The following is a 15,051-nucleotide window of genomic DNA, read 5'->3' on the forward strand; positions in this document are numbered from 1 at the left end:
TGTGCAGTGACACAGTGACACAGAGCAGAGCAGGGGCTGCACAAAAAGGGGAAGCCTGTTCTTCTTAATGTGGCAAAATTACAACAGCCCAGACAAGGAAGTTTCCACCTGAAAACCTCACACACATGCAGGGAAACTCTAATAGGATGATCCTTGGCCATCTGAGGGTTGTTATATTTGGACTTATATCATTCCAGACAGCAAAGGCCTGAGAGCTTTGCTGGGCATTTGACAAGACAGAGGTTATCCAGCAGTACAAGTCTCAAGAAGGCTTCATCACAGAGCATCTGGGGCCTTGTCAGCATGGATGGGTATGGCAGTGGGGCTCCTCCTCACTGCCTGGCCCTGCCTGCCCAAAGCGCCACCAGCACAATACTCCTGAATTCAAAACACACGTCTTTTCTGCAATTGCATTCACCAAAGCATTTCCAAAATGCTGGAGAGGAGGTCCCCAGGTTCTCCTCTACAACTTCTTTTTTCCCGCACAGTTTGTGGTTTTGTGGAGTATTCACTCTAATCTCTTGGCGTATATAAATCACAGTTGAGTATATTATGTCTCAAATTACCAGATCATTCCTCATTTCTTTCTTTCACTGGTGACCCTGAGTCTTGCCTCTCACGTCTTGTTGTAAAAGAGTTCATCTGGGTGGATGTAACCATTAAGCGATGGAGTACTGGTCTTTCCTATTGAGTTTTTGACCTTTCTCAAAAAAAGAAAAAAAAAAGGGGGGGGGGGGTTACTTTGTATTAAACCAGAAATGAGAACTCACCGGGTGTTCTTTGTGCTACAGTTCATTTATTAGGTGTCAATGTATTTTTTATACATTGATTCTTAGGTCTCAGCATTGCCTGATTTGGCTGAACTGACAGAAGCCTGTTTCCCAACCTACTGATTAATGCCTTCTCCAGTAGAGGTAAGTGTTATGTCCCTTATAATCTTTAACCTTCCAAACAAACTCAAGCAGTGTAAACCCAAATGAGATTCTACTTTTGTTCTAAAATAGAAGTGTCCCAAAACTAAGTGACTTCCCCTTTAAGTGCTTTAAACACTGTTGGTTTTGCTGTATTTTATTTTAGGTTTCTCCTTTACAACCATGTGTCAGCCTGAACCGATTTCCAAAATGAAGGATTTAAGGCCACCTCTTGGAGTTACAGGTAGAAAATACCTTGTACAGCTGCTGCCATGAGATCAAAGCTGAGCCATGGGCCCATCGTCCCTGGGGCTGGAGGGCAGAGAGCTCAGGGCACTCGACACTGGGACACGGGGGCTGTGTGCTCTCAAGCTGGGAGCTGCAGCATCAGGTGGGAGCCCGCAGACTTTTAGCAGCAATGGCTGGGGGCAAACTTCAATTACTCATTGAAGCACAAGTGAAATTCATTTACTTTCATTTACTTTATTGTAAGGGATAAAGGCAGCCTTAACCTCCAGTCGCTGGTCCACAGCAATTTGCCAGGAAAGAAAGAAATATATTTTCAGAAGCATAACATTGGTATGTCCTAGCGCCACAGTGCGTACGTTCCCACACTCCAGGTGACGTCACGTCGTGCGAGGTGAGGAAAGAGAAAGAAACAGGTGGTCCTGCATTTGTGTAGCGCTGTTACACGCATTGCTGCCACCGGCTGACCCGGGCACCGGTCCCTGCCCCACTGGAAAAAAAATTGCCGGTCCACCACATCAGATAGTTTGAGAGTCCAATCTGAGCTCTTTTTCCTGGGTGACATAACCTACGTCAAGTCATAACAGGACATTTGAAGAGAGGAATTACCGGTACAACCTGGTATAATGATAATGATACAAGTGAAGAGTCAAATGTCCCTGTCCCTGACTGCAACACCAAAGAAGGGAAGGACTTTGAACGATGGAAGAAGCAATGAATAAGCAAGGACACTAAGACGTGATTGCAGGCAGTCAGATTGCCCCCCAGAAGTGGAGCTCTGTGAGGGCCAAGGGCACCCAGAGGAATCGGCACTTCTACATCAGTTCTCAGGTATCTACACCCTCCCATGCCCACAGATCTCATTCATCTGCCCTCCAAGGAGCTGGGACTGCTAATTTCATTGACTCATGAGAACTGAGCTGATCTCACCTCAGAGCTTGAGGAAACCCACCCAGGAGAGCTCAGCACTAGACCTTCGCAGTTGCTGGATGCCCAGAAACCTCCCAGCAGGGGCTCAGCACATGTGGTGATCGGGTCAGGTCCCGTCAGTCCAAGACAGTCTGCACCACCCGGTATTACTGTGCGAGACACACAGTGAAGCAAATCCTATTAGAGCTAATGCAAAAAACCCTGAGCACAAACTCCACTTGTGCCCTGTGCCACAGGAGGCTGCAGGGACCAGAGCAGCACAAGGCCAGGCCCAGTGCTGGAGGGAGCCCACCTGGTGGTGTCAAGAGTTAACACTTTGACTGCACCAGTCACACATTCCTCTGCATGGGGTTACTGGGTGCACTGGTCACCACACTCAGCACTGGAGCCAGTCCTGATGGGAGGGCAAGGGCAGGGGCTGCTCTCCCAGCTCTCTCTAGGGAGAAGCCTGGGGACTCTCAGCCTCTCCCCTCAGCAGGCAGCTGGCCCATTTTAGTATCATAGGCAAACTTGGACAGCGTGCTTTCCACCCCCTCATCCAAGGTGCTGATGAAGATGTTAACTAGTGCAGGCCTGAGGACCAAACCCTGGGGTACCTCACTGCTCACATCTCGCCAGGTTGAGTACAACCCATCCACCACTACTCTCTGGGTGTGCCCCATCAGCCAATTTTTGACCTATCCAACTGTGTAGGCATCAGTGCCAGAGTCACTTAATTTATTGACGAGGATGGGGTGAGAGACAGTGTGAAAGGCCTTCTAGAAGTGTAGAAAGACTACGTCCACAGCGACACCATCATCCAAGGATTTACTTACTTGGTCATAAAAAGCAACCTGGTTCATCAGGCAGGACCTGCCTTTGATGAAACCATGCTGATTGCCCCCGAGCATGATCTCCCCTGCAGCCCCCCACAGATGTGCTCCTGGATGATTCTCTCCAAGATCTTCTCCAGGACCGAGGTGAGGCTTACAGGCCTAAAGTTACCTGGGTCCTCCCTCCGCCCTTTCTTGAAAATTGGGACCACTTTACCTAGTGTCCAATCCCCCAGCACCTGGCCAGATGACCACGGATGCTCATACAGCCGGGCAAAGAGCTCCACGATGACCCTTGCCAGCTCCCTCAACACCCTTGGGTGGAGGGCATCTGCGTGTTACCTGGCTTGACGGCAAAGTGTCCTCATGTTCCTCTGTGTCTCCATCCCCCAGCAAACCAACTTGAAAGCTCACCGTACAAGATCATCCAGCCTGGAAGAAAAACCTCATCACTGAGGAAATGACCCCCAAATCCTGCCCTCTCCCGTGCCAACCTTCCAGGTCATTATATGCTGCTGCATCAATAGGGGCATCAGACGACCAATTCCCTGAGCATCTTCCTTGGTATCCTGCAGCTCAAGTAGGGATGTTTTTAGCTCCTTATGTGAAAAGTTAAATAAAAGTATGAGGCCTAGATCTTCAGAGGCCCCACAATGGCTCTTGGCCCCTTGGCAGGCCTGCATTCCAACAAGGACCTAAGTGACAAGAGAGCCCAGTCTGACCAGACTGTCCCTGTGGCAGTCCAGTAGGGATGTTTCTCCACAAAGACACCCCCTCACCACACACCAGCCAAAACCAGGCTTTGGATGCCTTCCTGGGGCACCAATGTCTGGTCAACCCACTTCCTAAAGCACACCTGCAAGCCTGGGGTAATCGCTACCACCACCTGGGGTCTGGACTGTTTCCAGGCACTGCACTGTCACACCTGCCTAGAGCTCAGTGCTTACACTGTCCCCAGCCTTCAGCCCAATCAAGTCTTCATTCCCTCCCCTGGCAGGTGAGTGCACTCAGCACAGTGTGATGGATCCTGGTGGGGGGATCTGAAAACCTGGAGAGACCTATGGCTGACCCTTCCTGTGCCTGGTTTCTCCCTCAGCAACTGGACTGACAGCCAAAATCTGAGGCAAAGGAGATGGTCTGGGCTGTCTGGGAAATTTCTGGGGAGATGGGAGCACTAAGAATAATAGTGAATAATTCTCAGGTCAGCTCACGGCGGATTTCAATATCTGCATCACAATCATCGCAGACACCTCCAAAGGCCAAGTGCTCCTAGGAATGACTGGCCTGCAGCTCAGAGACCAGGTCCGTGATCACTGCATCACACAAGGACTGAGAAGGGACATGTCCTGGAGCCCGCACACACACTCCCCTTGCTGGCAGCCTGGTGCAGGTAGGAGCTCCAGAGGGGACCAGTTACTACCACTGATGGACCTTCCCAATTTGTTCAATCCCATGGGCACCCCCACTCCAGGTGACTTACAGGTTTGTGGGTTAAATCCTGAGTGAGGTTAGCAAGCAAGCAGGGGGCAGAGTCCCCAGGCTTGGGATTGCAACACAGGAGTCCTGCCCCAGCATCCCTTGTGCCCCACCACCGTGTCTGTCTGGGCAAGTCCAAAGGGCACAAGGAAGGCCCTGCCAGGCCCTGCCTGCTCAAGTGGGCAGAGAGGGGAGCAGCTGCAAGGGGCCTGCAGGGTCCAGCCAGGCTCCCCTCCATGCTGCAGTCACCCATTAGTGACCCCGCCACTACCACACTGCCGCCCCTCATACCAATCTCATGAAAAGAGAGCTCAAGGATATTGTCTATAAGCAACCACAAGCCTTTCCCAGGGGTCCAGACCAGGGCTCAGAGTGGACTTTGTCATAAGCAGAAGAAGGAGGGGACTCCCCCGCACCAACCGTCCTTCTCAGGGCACAAGTCTTCAGCTGCTCAGACAGGCCTGATCACAGACCAGAAACACACATGCACAGATCTGCTCTTTTTACCACCTCCCCCAGGCCAGGCCCTGGGCTGACCCCTTTATGCAAACCCCCTCAGGGCTCCCTGCTCAAGTAGCCACCCCAGGGCACTTAGCACCATTGCCCCCAGGAGCTGAGCTTTCCTCCTGTGCTCTTGGTTCCCCCCTCCAGCACCATGACTGCCTTCCTCTGCCCCCTGCTCCTCTTGGTCCTGGCTCCAGGTGAGTGCTTGGGGAGGCTGTGGGAGGTGGCAGTGAGAAGGGAAGATGGGCCAATCCCAACTGACCCTTGTTTTTTCCAGGTGTGCAGTCCCAGCTCCAGCTCCAGGAGTCTGGCCCAGGGGTGGTGAAGCCGGGGGAGACCCTCAGCCTGACCTGCACCGTCACTGGTGGCACCTTCAGCAGCAGTGGTTGGTGGAACTGGATCCGCCAAGCTCCGGGCAAAGGCCTGGAGTGGATGGGAATGTGGGATGGCAGCACACGCTACAATGCAGCCTTCCAGGGCAGAATCACCATCTCTGGGGACTTCTCCAGCAGGAAGTACCACCTGCAGCTCAGCTCCCTGACATCTGCAGACACTGCCATGTACTACTGTGCAGGACACAGTGACACAGAGCAAGGCAGGGGCTGCACAAAAAGGGGAAGCAGATTCCCCAGCAGCTGCTGTGGAAGACACCGAACAGGGCTTGCATGTTTAAGGGAGGGCCGAGGGGAAAGATGATCCCAGTTCCCTCCAGCTCAGGCCCATGCAGATCTGCTCTTCAGGGATGGAGACCCCCAGAGTGCTCAGCTGTCCCCGAGCTCCCTGCAGCATCGAGGTTGCATCGCTGTGAAGGGGACACAGCTCTGACTTAGGCCAGTCCACACCAAGGCCCCTCTCTCCTGGGGCTCATCTCCATCGGGGCCCAGACCCTGGTTGCATAGTGCAAGGGACAGAGGGGCTCTGGTATACCCAGAACTGAGCATCTCTGTGGCTCTTAAATGATATCATTGTCACCCTTGCAGCCTTAACACCTGTCCCAGATGCTCCATCCTCTCCACTAGTGAGCTACTGCCCAGCCCAGTCCTCCCAAAGACCAGACCTGGGATCATCTGTCCGCCATGGTCTCCTTTTCCTCTCAAAGCTGCTCTCTGGTATTATTTTGGCACATCCAGGCCCCAGTTAGGCAGACACAGACAGAGGCAGCTTTCCCTGCCCAACCCAGGTCCTTACTTGAGGAGAGAACTGCAGGCCCTGGTGTCTCCCCAGCACCAAGAGACCATTGCTGGAGGTGAGGTGTGTGTCCTTGTCCTGCCAGTGCCCTTCACCCCTGGCCCCCCTGCTGGAGCTGGGGAGACCTCGGGGCCGGGTTGTGTGTGCGTGCGTGCGTGCGTGCATGTGTGTGTGCTTCCCGGCGCATCCCAATACCTGCTTTGGCTCTGTCTGCCGCAACACACGTGTGCACATTTCCAGACCCATTTCATTGTCACTTTAAGCAACTTCATTGGTGTCAAAGCTCACGTGACATCACTTCCCGATTTGATGCCACTTCCTAGGTGCTAAAAAGTTAATGATCCGGCCCCACATTGAAAAAGGTTGGACACCCTTGCCATAGACTTACCTGTTTGCAGCTGCCTGGGCTGATCCCACCACCCTGCCTGGCTCTTTGCCAGGCATGAGAGATCCTTGCAGGCAGGAAAGCTGCCAGCCTGCAAAAGGAAATCCACTGTGCCTGTGATTATGTCCTTTGAAGAGGAAAATCCACATTTTTTTTCTCCTTTAAATAAGAAAGAGTCTGCATTTTTAAGCAACAAAACACAGATGCCTGCCATGAGTAAGGACAGCCCTGGGGCTGCAGAGCCCCCGTCTGTGCCCAGCCTCTCCTGCCTGCTGAGAGTCTCCCTTGTGATAGGGAACATTAATGAGCTCCTTATTCCTGCTCCTTTTCACTTCTTCCACATGTAGGCTTGGGGAAGGATTGTGGAAATCTAGGGCTCTGGGGCTTCCTTCCTGGGCCTTATTATTTACCCACTTACTCCTTCCTTCAAGTGTCTTCCCTGCTAGCTGAGTCCAGCCCAGAGGTGGTGAAGACTGGAGAACCTTCCCACTAACCTGCGCTGTCCCAGGTGACTCCATCAGCAGTGCTTGTGCTTGGAGCTGGCTCCAGCAGCCTCCACGGCAATAGCCATAGACACTGCCGGAGGCCGAGTGCACCTGCGAGTGACAGCCCTGCATCCCAGAGACACAGCCCCGTATCGCTCAGGGCCACTGGTTCCAGAGGCTGAACTTCCCTGAAGTTGCTCCAGCCGAGAGCCCCGGGGGTGCCTCATCCTCAAACATGACAACATGGCTTTCCACAACCAAGACTGCCTCCAAAATAGAGGCCCAGCTGTGGGCACCAAGATGCCCCCATTGCGCTGACCTCTGCAGGGGCCACCTGGGAGTGGGACTGGGAGAAAAATGCCCCCCCAACCCTGTACAACACCCTCATGATGGAGAGGGCATCTGCATTAACTGGGCTGAAAACCCCTGCACTTGCCTGCTGACTTCTAGCACAGGTTCAGCACCCGCTGCCTTGTAGCAGAGTCTCTCTACCCCCTGAGGGTACTTGGGAAGAACATAACAGGTACACAGGGGTGGGTGGGGACAGAGCACTGCCACCTCCCAGGAGCAGGGCTGGGGCAGGGTGAAGGCAGTGGCACCCCCCTGCAGGCCACACAGGCACCGGCCGGATGTGGGGCAGGGAGCTTATACACGGTGGCTGCCATCACCATCCACCGCTCCACACCACCACTAAGCCGCGCGTTCGAATAGCTGGTCGCACATGCAGCTCTCTGGGTGCTGATGGGTGGCATGCAACTGGCCAGGTGCATGACCTGTCAGCAGTCCTCAGAGCTGCATGTGCGACTGCCATGCAAAAGCAGGGTGCAACGGCATGGGGTGGTGGGTGTAAGCCCCCTTCCCTCTCCCCACCTGGCATCCAGCAGAGCCCATCAACTACTACGAGCACGGGTCCTGCTCGGCTCAACTGGCCCTGGGACTGCACAGGTGAAGAGCTCTTCCAACCAGCCATGCGACCCGAGGCAAAGCTGCTCAGGCCCTGATCTTGTGATCTTCTCCCTCCTGTGCAGTGCCTTGAAGGATCAGAGACCTCACCATGGGGCCAAAGCAGTGCATGAAGATGAGGTGCAGCATATGAAGCCCTGCACCAGTGCCCTGTGGCCCTGGAGGGTATTTGACCCCTGGTCTAGAGCTCAGCTCCCTTCCTCCCCCAGTAAGTAGCCCAGCCGTACCATCCAGACAAGGTCACCTGAGTATGCCTGATCCTGACCCTGCCTGGGCTAGCCTGTCTCTGGATTGCAGCACCGCAGCACCAAGCAAAGACATCTGGGTGGCCTGACCATACCCCTCCAGCCCTAAACATGCCAGCAGCAACATTAGTGCCTGCCTCTAACTCCAGGCCTAGCCCGCGGCTCCAGGAGGCTAGCAGCCCCCTGCAATGCTCTGGACCTGACTTACCAAAGGGCTCCTCCATGTCTGGTCACCACCCCGCCACTCTGTGGCCCCAGTTACATTTCTTAAAAAATGTTGCAAACCCCTGCTCTGCAACACTCCTGCATTCACCCTCTCACACCAGGACAGGGGATTACTCCTACACACAAATCCAAAGACCACCACAGCAATGGCAACAGCACAAGCAACCAGCCCAGAAACACCAACGGAAGAAAAGCAGGCACAGCATGGAGATAAGAGGTTAAAAATGAGTGTAACAAGGGGGACACAGCGAACAGCACCCAAGGGAGCTGTCAGCTCCAGCCAGGACAACAAAGCCCAGGGGCCAAAGAAAGATGCATCGAGGCAGCGCCCAGCCTCTCTGCAGGGATCCAGCTCTGACAGTGCCAGAGTATGACACGTTTAGGGCCTAAGCTATGTCCAGTTTAAGAGGCCCCATGCAATAAAAATGATACTTTATTATTCTCACAGAAAAGACAGTGAAAATATAAATATGAAAGCTTAATATTTTCATATATACAAAGCCAAAGGCACAAAGATTTTTCCCCCTGATACCCACAAAAATGGAGTTTCATGAATTTGTAATATATTGTTATTTCCGCACACATTTATGAACTTAATGTGAATAATAACTGTGGAGCCATATGCATGTCTGTTTTGTCATATTAGAATGAAAATGTCCATATTTAGAGTCATTTTCCCAGATCTCCTTTATTTACCAACTGATAACTATTAAACTTGATCTTGAGTCAGGTTTTGATTCTTTTGTAGAGGTCCCTCATATTGTGAGGCCCTAAACTGTAGCTCGATTGAGTCATTTATGCCTAAATGCGGCGCTGAGCTCTGAGCCCCCATCCCACAACCGGAAGCCCAGGGCAGGGGCACAAACCTCTCCTCAGCTTCCTCTCCAGGCCGCTGCTCTCACAGCTTCTCAAGAGCAACAAACAGCCTCCCCACTGCAGTGCCAGGGGCAGCTGGGCTGAGCCTGCTGGTGCTGATGAGGAGAGGATTGAGATAATTAGGTCCCTCATTAACCCTTTCCAGCCTGCTGCCCTCTAAGCCCCCTAGTCCCCATCATGCCATGGAAGGGGTGCATCAAACTTATGTATAGAGGATTCAAGATACCCCAGCAGGCTCACATTACCCCTCTGCAGGCAATCCCATGGGTCAGGTCCCTGCAGCTAAGCCCCCGCCACAGCTGGAGAAACCCCAGTAAGGATTCCCTTTTGAAAGCAAGTCAACCCTCTGTTGCACTGGCCAGGAATCAAAGCCAGGTCTCCCATATGGCAGTCAATAGTAGTACCACTGAGCTATCTTTGCCAGGTTTCTAGTGAGCAACTCCAGGCTCTAGTGCCTCAAGGATCCTCCATGTGTTGTCTGCACACTGAGCTGCCCAGCTTCATGCCACAGCACGGCTGGAAAAAAACCTGAGCTGCCACCTGCAACTCGGGGCTTTGATCCCTCTGGGACCCACTGCACACCACCCCTGGGAGGGTAGGGGGCTGTGGATCAGGGGTGAAGGGCACTGGTAGTGTATGGTGTGGGCTATGCTAAAGTGTTATATGTAGCCATTGCACCCAGCTCTGGGGTGCATCTCTGCTCTCCCCATACACCCTTATATGCAGCTGTTACACCCAGAGCTGGGAGCATATCTGCCATGCCCATGCACTGTTATATGGAGCTATTACACCTCGGAGCTAGTCTACCCCATGCCATGCCATGCCACGCCACACTGGGGGACTCTCTTTGGCACCCCTGACCACATGGGCTGGACCAGGGACAATTTCCAGCTGTAATCCCAGCCCCAAAACAAACCCAGTTCCAGGAAGACCAGTAAGCTAGGAAAACCACAGAGGCATGACATGGGGTTGGGGTTTTTGGTTGTAGCCGTTTTTTGTTTTTGTTTTTTTTTTTCCTCAGGACATAGGCAGGCAAGGTTCTTTGAATAAATGTGATATCTTTTCTTACACCAACTGAGGAGTTGGAAAAAAATGCTCAGACTCAGTGTTCAATCCACTCCTCATCCTTTCTTACTCAGACAAGGCTGCACCTGGGGAGACACCCTACAGCCTCTGGCTCTGGGCAGGGCACACCACATCTCACCCCCTCTCCTCCGAATACCAGGGGAAATGGGGCTGGGATCCACACACTGTCTCCTCCTGCAGCAGCTGCCCAACCCCAGTGCAGCCAGCTCCGAATGGGGCAGGATCCGAGCTGCTGAAGTGCTGGCAGCACCTCACAGCGAACACCCTGCTCCCAGCCCCATGTCATTGCAAAGTCTCAGACGGGCCCGAGCCAGGTACCGCCCAACCTGGTCTGAGCACATCTGAGCCACAATGGCCGGGCACACAGTCCAGGCAGGAGTGATCCTGGATCCATGGAGCTCCCCTGGGAGGGGGTCTCAGACCAGGAGACACCATCTGCCTTGTCTCAAGATCCCAACCTGGCTCTGGGGTTCTTGGGGAGTGGGATCTCTCTGGCTGGAGCCCTTTAAACTTGGGTTAAGAGGCAGGGGTGGGAGGGGGAGCTGGAGCAAATGTCTCCAGGGAGCATCTCCACCCCTCTCAGAGAAGGTCAGTCCCTGGCTAAGCCAATGGCACCCAGGGGAGAACAAGCCACCGCAGAGAGGAGTGTGCACCCTGTTTATATGGAGTACAGCATGCAAACAGCACCCAGCTTTTTCTGCCAAATGTCCGAGGGCTCCCACCTGCTCCAGTCCGACAGCAGGGACCCTCAGCACAAGGGAAAAAGGACCGAGGTCAGATGACCCCAGCCGGGTGACTATCTAGCCTCCTCTTGAAGACCTCCAAGCTAGGTGATAGCACCACCTCTCTTGGGAGCCCATTCCAGATCCCGGCCACCCTTACTGTGAAAAATGTTTTCCAAATATCTAACCTAAATCCACTCTCAACAAGTCTACACCCATTATTCCTAGTCACTCCCTGGGGTGCCTTAGTAAACAGCGCATCCCCCATTCCCCATTGACCTCCCCTAATAAATGTATAGGCGGCCACAAGATCTCCCCTCAGCCATCTCTTGTGAAGGCTGAAGAGATTCAGCACTCCCAACCTCCCCCCATAGGGGCTATCGCAAAGGCCACTAATCATGCAAGTGGCTCTCCTCTGGACCCTCTCCAGATTCTCCGTGTCCCTCTTGAAGTGTGGCACCCAGAACTGGACACTAGTTTACGCCCTGTGTTGCTCTGAGCTTTCCTTTTGCCCGCTATATGCCTGAAGAAGGACTTTTTATTGTCCTTGATTGTTGAAGCCAGCCTGAGCTCAAGCCCCGTCTTGGCCTGTCTAGCTGATTCCCTGCAATAGCGCGCCAGGGAGATATATTCCTCCTTGGTGGCTGCTCCCTGCTTCCATTGCCCATACATCTCTTTCCTTGTCAGACAGGTTCGTGAGTCCATGGCCTCACACTCTTCCTCTGGGGTTCACCTTCCAGACCCTCCAAACAAAGGGTAACCCACCCGGTTGTGGGGGCTAGGAGTTAAGGGGCCCCGACCCGCCTTTCGCTGGGGTAGTAGCTGGCCTGGCATTTCCCGGGGGCTCCCACACCACCCACTCCAGCAGGGTGCAGTTGTAGGTCATGCCCAGGACCAGGAGCCTCCACACCATCCCCTGCAGCTCCTCCCTTACCTCCAGATGATATCAGCAGCCCTCCAGCCAAATGGAGGGCAGCAGAACTGCCCTGTTTACACGGACAGCCCCCGATTCAGAATGGCTGCCCTCATCAGGCACCTGGCAGCTGCCAGCTCCAGGCCCTTCAAGTGGCTGGCACCAACAGTGCCCTGCCACAGGTGCCTATACAAAAATGTGTCTCTCCAAAGCAAGAACATTTACTTTGGCACCATATTTATCTGCAGCATGATGAGCATGGAAAGGACATCTGTTTCAGACTGACTCATCTGCCCTTCCGTGTGTCAGGGCTTGTCAGTACTGTCCAGCACATGCAGTCAGATGCGGCCATTTAGGAGCCCCAGGACACAGGGCTGCAAGGCACTCCTGTGGCATGGGCTCCACTGCTCTGCTCTCTTCGCCCCCATGCCCTGGAGTCCTTGTCACAGCCTAGTCACACAGGGACTCCACCAATCATCAGTGTTGGGACAAGTCATCAGAAGTCTGCATTGGATGGACACAGAGAGGGGGGTCATCAGTGCAGAGGTTCAGGCTCTCTTCATCCCACCACGTAGCAGGTTGCACAGCCCGGTGCTCATGTAAGCTGAATACTGCACCAGCCAGGGCCCCTCACCAGCCCGACCCTGCTCCCAACTCTGATCAGGTTCCAAAGCACACGGGTCCTTTTTACCACAAAACTCTGTTTCCCTGCCATGGTGAGATGTCAGGGGAGCAGGTAGGCAAGTCCAACACTTTTCAAGAGGAACTGTCCAGGAAGAAGGGAGTGAACATCTGGGATCCCTTACAGGATTTGAGATAGGAGGTGTCACAGCCAGAGAGAAAGGCTCCCATCACTAGTTTGTCGGTGAACAGGCTTCCGAGGTAGTACTATGAAGAAACACCCTGTTGTACGAAAGTGGCTGCACTAGGAAAGGTGACCTACTGCTCGTGTCTCTGTGGTGGAAGAGGTGGAGGTGCCAAGAGAAATGCCAGAGGACGGAGAACAAACTGCAGTGCCAGGACAAAGTAAGCCATTTCAGGGAAGAGAGGCAGCCCGTGGTGAATCTCAGTGCTGTGTGGGAGGCTTGGGGCATGGCGACCAGAGCCCGGCTCCTTCAAGAGGCTCTGCACCATCTCAGGGCAGCTCACGTATCATTCACTCCTTGATAGCAGAGGAAGGCAGGAACTTCTGGGGGAAATGGGACTGCGAAAGACAGCACAGCCCCACAGAGAGATGGCCGTGCTGGCAGCTGTTGCCTGTGCCGCTCATCCAGGCAAGTGGGTTCCTCAAGGGAACCATGTTTCTAGGACAGTGATACAGGGCAGGTCCCCAGGCTCCGGCTGCTCATTGCAGGTAGGAGGTGGAGCTGCCCTGCAGTCCTGGGGATCCTCTGGGGCAAGTCGTGGAGTCATAGCTGCTTGGCCTTGTGTTCTCCCCGTCCTCAGCAGTGCCAGGCACTGGTTGCACCCCAGCGCCGCACTTTGGCTACGCTGTGCTGATGCTCCTGCTGTGACCGAAACCCTCAAGGCCCCAGGCTGCAGGGTCCTGCCCAGCTCAGCGCAGTCATTGCACTTTGGATGAAGGAATGATTTAACCCCAAGGTAAGTGTGGCAGAGTACCATTTCTGCCTCTCCCAAACTCTCTCTGACAATTTGGTTACCACGGTCACTGCAGGGGGCAGACACCCCGGCCCCAGCGGTTAAGCACCCACTTTGATTGCCTTCAAGACACATTTAGATGCTTATCTTGCTGGGATCCTATGATCCCTGATGACTTCCTGCCCCTGGAGCTGGGTATTGGACTCAACGATCCTTTGGAGTCCCTTCCAGCCCTAATGTCTATTAAATCAAGTTGGGGATGGTCCTGCTCTGAGCAGGGGATTGGACTAGATGACCTCCAGAGGTCCTTATCTAACTTTCCATGATACTATGCTAAATGAGCCTGGCCCAGGGGTGGTGATGCCTGGACAGACCCTCAGCATGACCTGCACCGTGTCTGGATTCTCTCTCCCCAGCTGGGATGTGCTCTGAGCTATCTGAGGTGGAGGAGGCACCATCTCTAACAGTGCTCTCCAAAGCCACCTCAGCATCAGCACAGACACATCCAGCAGTCAAATGGACCTGCACCTGACCACGGTCCAGCCTGGAGACACAGCCCAGTATAACTGTGCTAAAAATATACAGAGTGAAGGATAACCTATGGGAGCATGCACAGAAACCAGCCCTGCCAGACCCACCTGCCTGTGTGAGAGTCAGAGGAAACAGCTTCCAATGCCATGCTCAGCCTGCTGGGTTAGACACATCAAGTCTATTAGATCACAAGAACCAGCCAGGTGTCGCCTCGCAGGAGCACTGATTAACGTATACTGTTCACACAAAGGTGTTGTTGAAGCACTGGCAATAGTATGCCTCGCTAGCAAACCTGAACAATGCATGAAATCCTTACCAAAAAAACTTGTCACGTGGGCCAGATGTGCACTCCTGCCAGGAGATGGAAGGCAGAAATTATGGTACAAGGCAGCATAGTCCAAAACCAGGATAAAGCTGGAACAAAAACTTCTGGGTCAGAACATGGAACAAGGCTCTGGAACAGGACAGTTTGAGACATTCAAGAAACAAGATGGAGTTTAACACAATATTCAAATCATGGTATAAAAGGAGAATTGGAAATTCTGGGAAATTCCGCTGGCCTGGAGGAGCCTGCATGGTGCTGTGCTGACTACCTTGTCACATGTACAAGTGCCTTAGCTCCTCGTCTGATGTACTTGTTAGGGCAAAACGTGTTAGGGCTGTGCCTGCATACAATAAACCTGGCCAGATCTTTGCCACCAAACTGAGTCTGATGTCCTTCTCTAAGACAAGACTGGTGTTGGCATCTCTTGGCTGTGGCTTGTCGACACTGCAGCTCCTGAGACTTCAACACTGACAACACATCAATAACACCCAATGAGGACAACAGCAACGATGACAACGATAACCAAAAATGACACCAGCCAGCAGGAAGCAGGAGTCACTACTAACATCTGGCACCTGGAGTGCAGCAGCCATGTGAGTTCACCCTCTGAGCTGAGCAGGGACATCGCA

The 15,051-nt window shown here is 53.4% G+C and overlaps 1 gene segment (V, D, J or C); it reads left to right on the forward strand.

Moving 5' to 3' along the window:
* The first annotated feature begins 4,881 nt into the window (after positions 1–4,881).
* On the forward strand, positions 4,882–5,708 carry LOC132251338 (immunoglobulin heavy variable 4-4-like). The segment is given in 2 exon segments: positions 4,882–5,076; positions 5,157–5,708. Coding segments are annotated over 2 exon segments (465 nt in total).
* Positions 5,709–15,051: the final 9,343 nt, after the last annotated feature.

The sequence above is a fragment of the Alligator mississippiensis genome, chromosome 7, assembly GCF_030867095.1.
Source record: "Alligator mississippiensis isolate rAllMis1 chromosome 7, rAllMis1, whole genome shotgun sequence".
Classification (NCBI taxonomy): domain Eukaryota; kingdom Metazoa; phylum Chordata; order Crocodylia; family Alligatoridae; genus Alligator; species Alligator mississippiensis.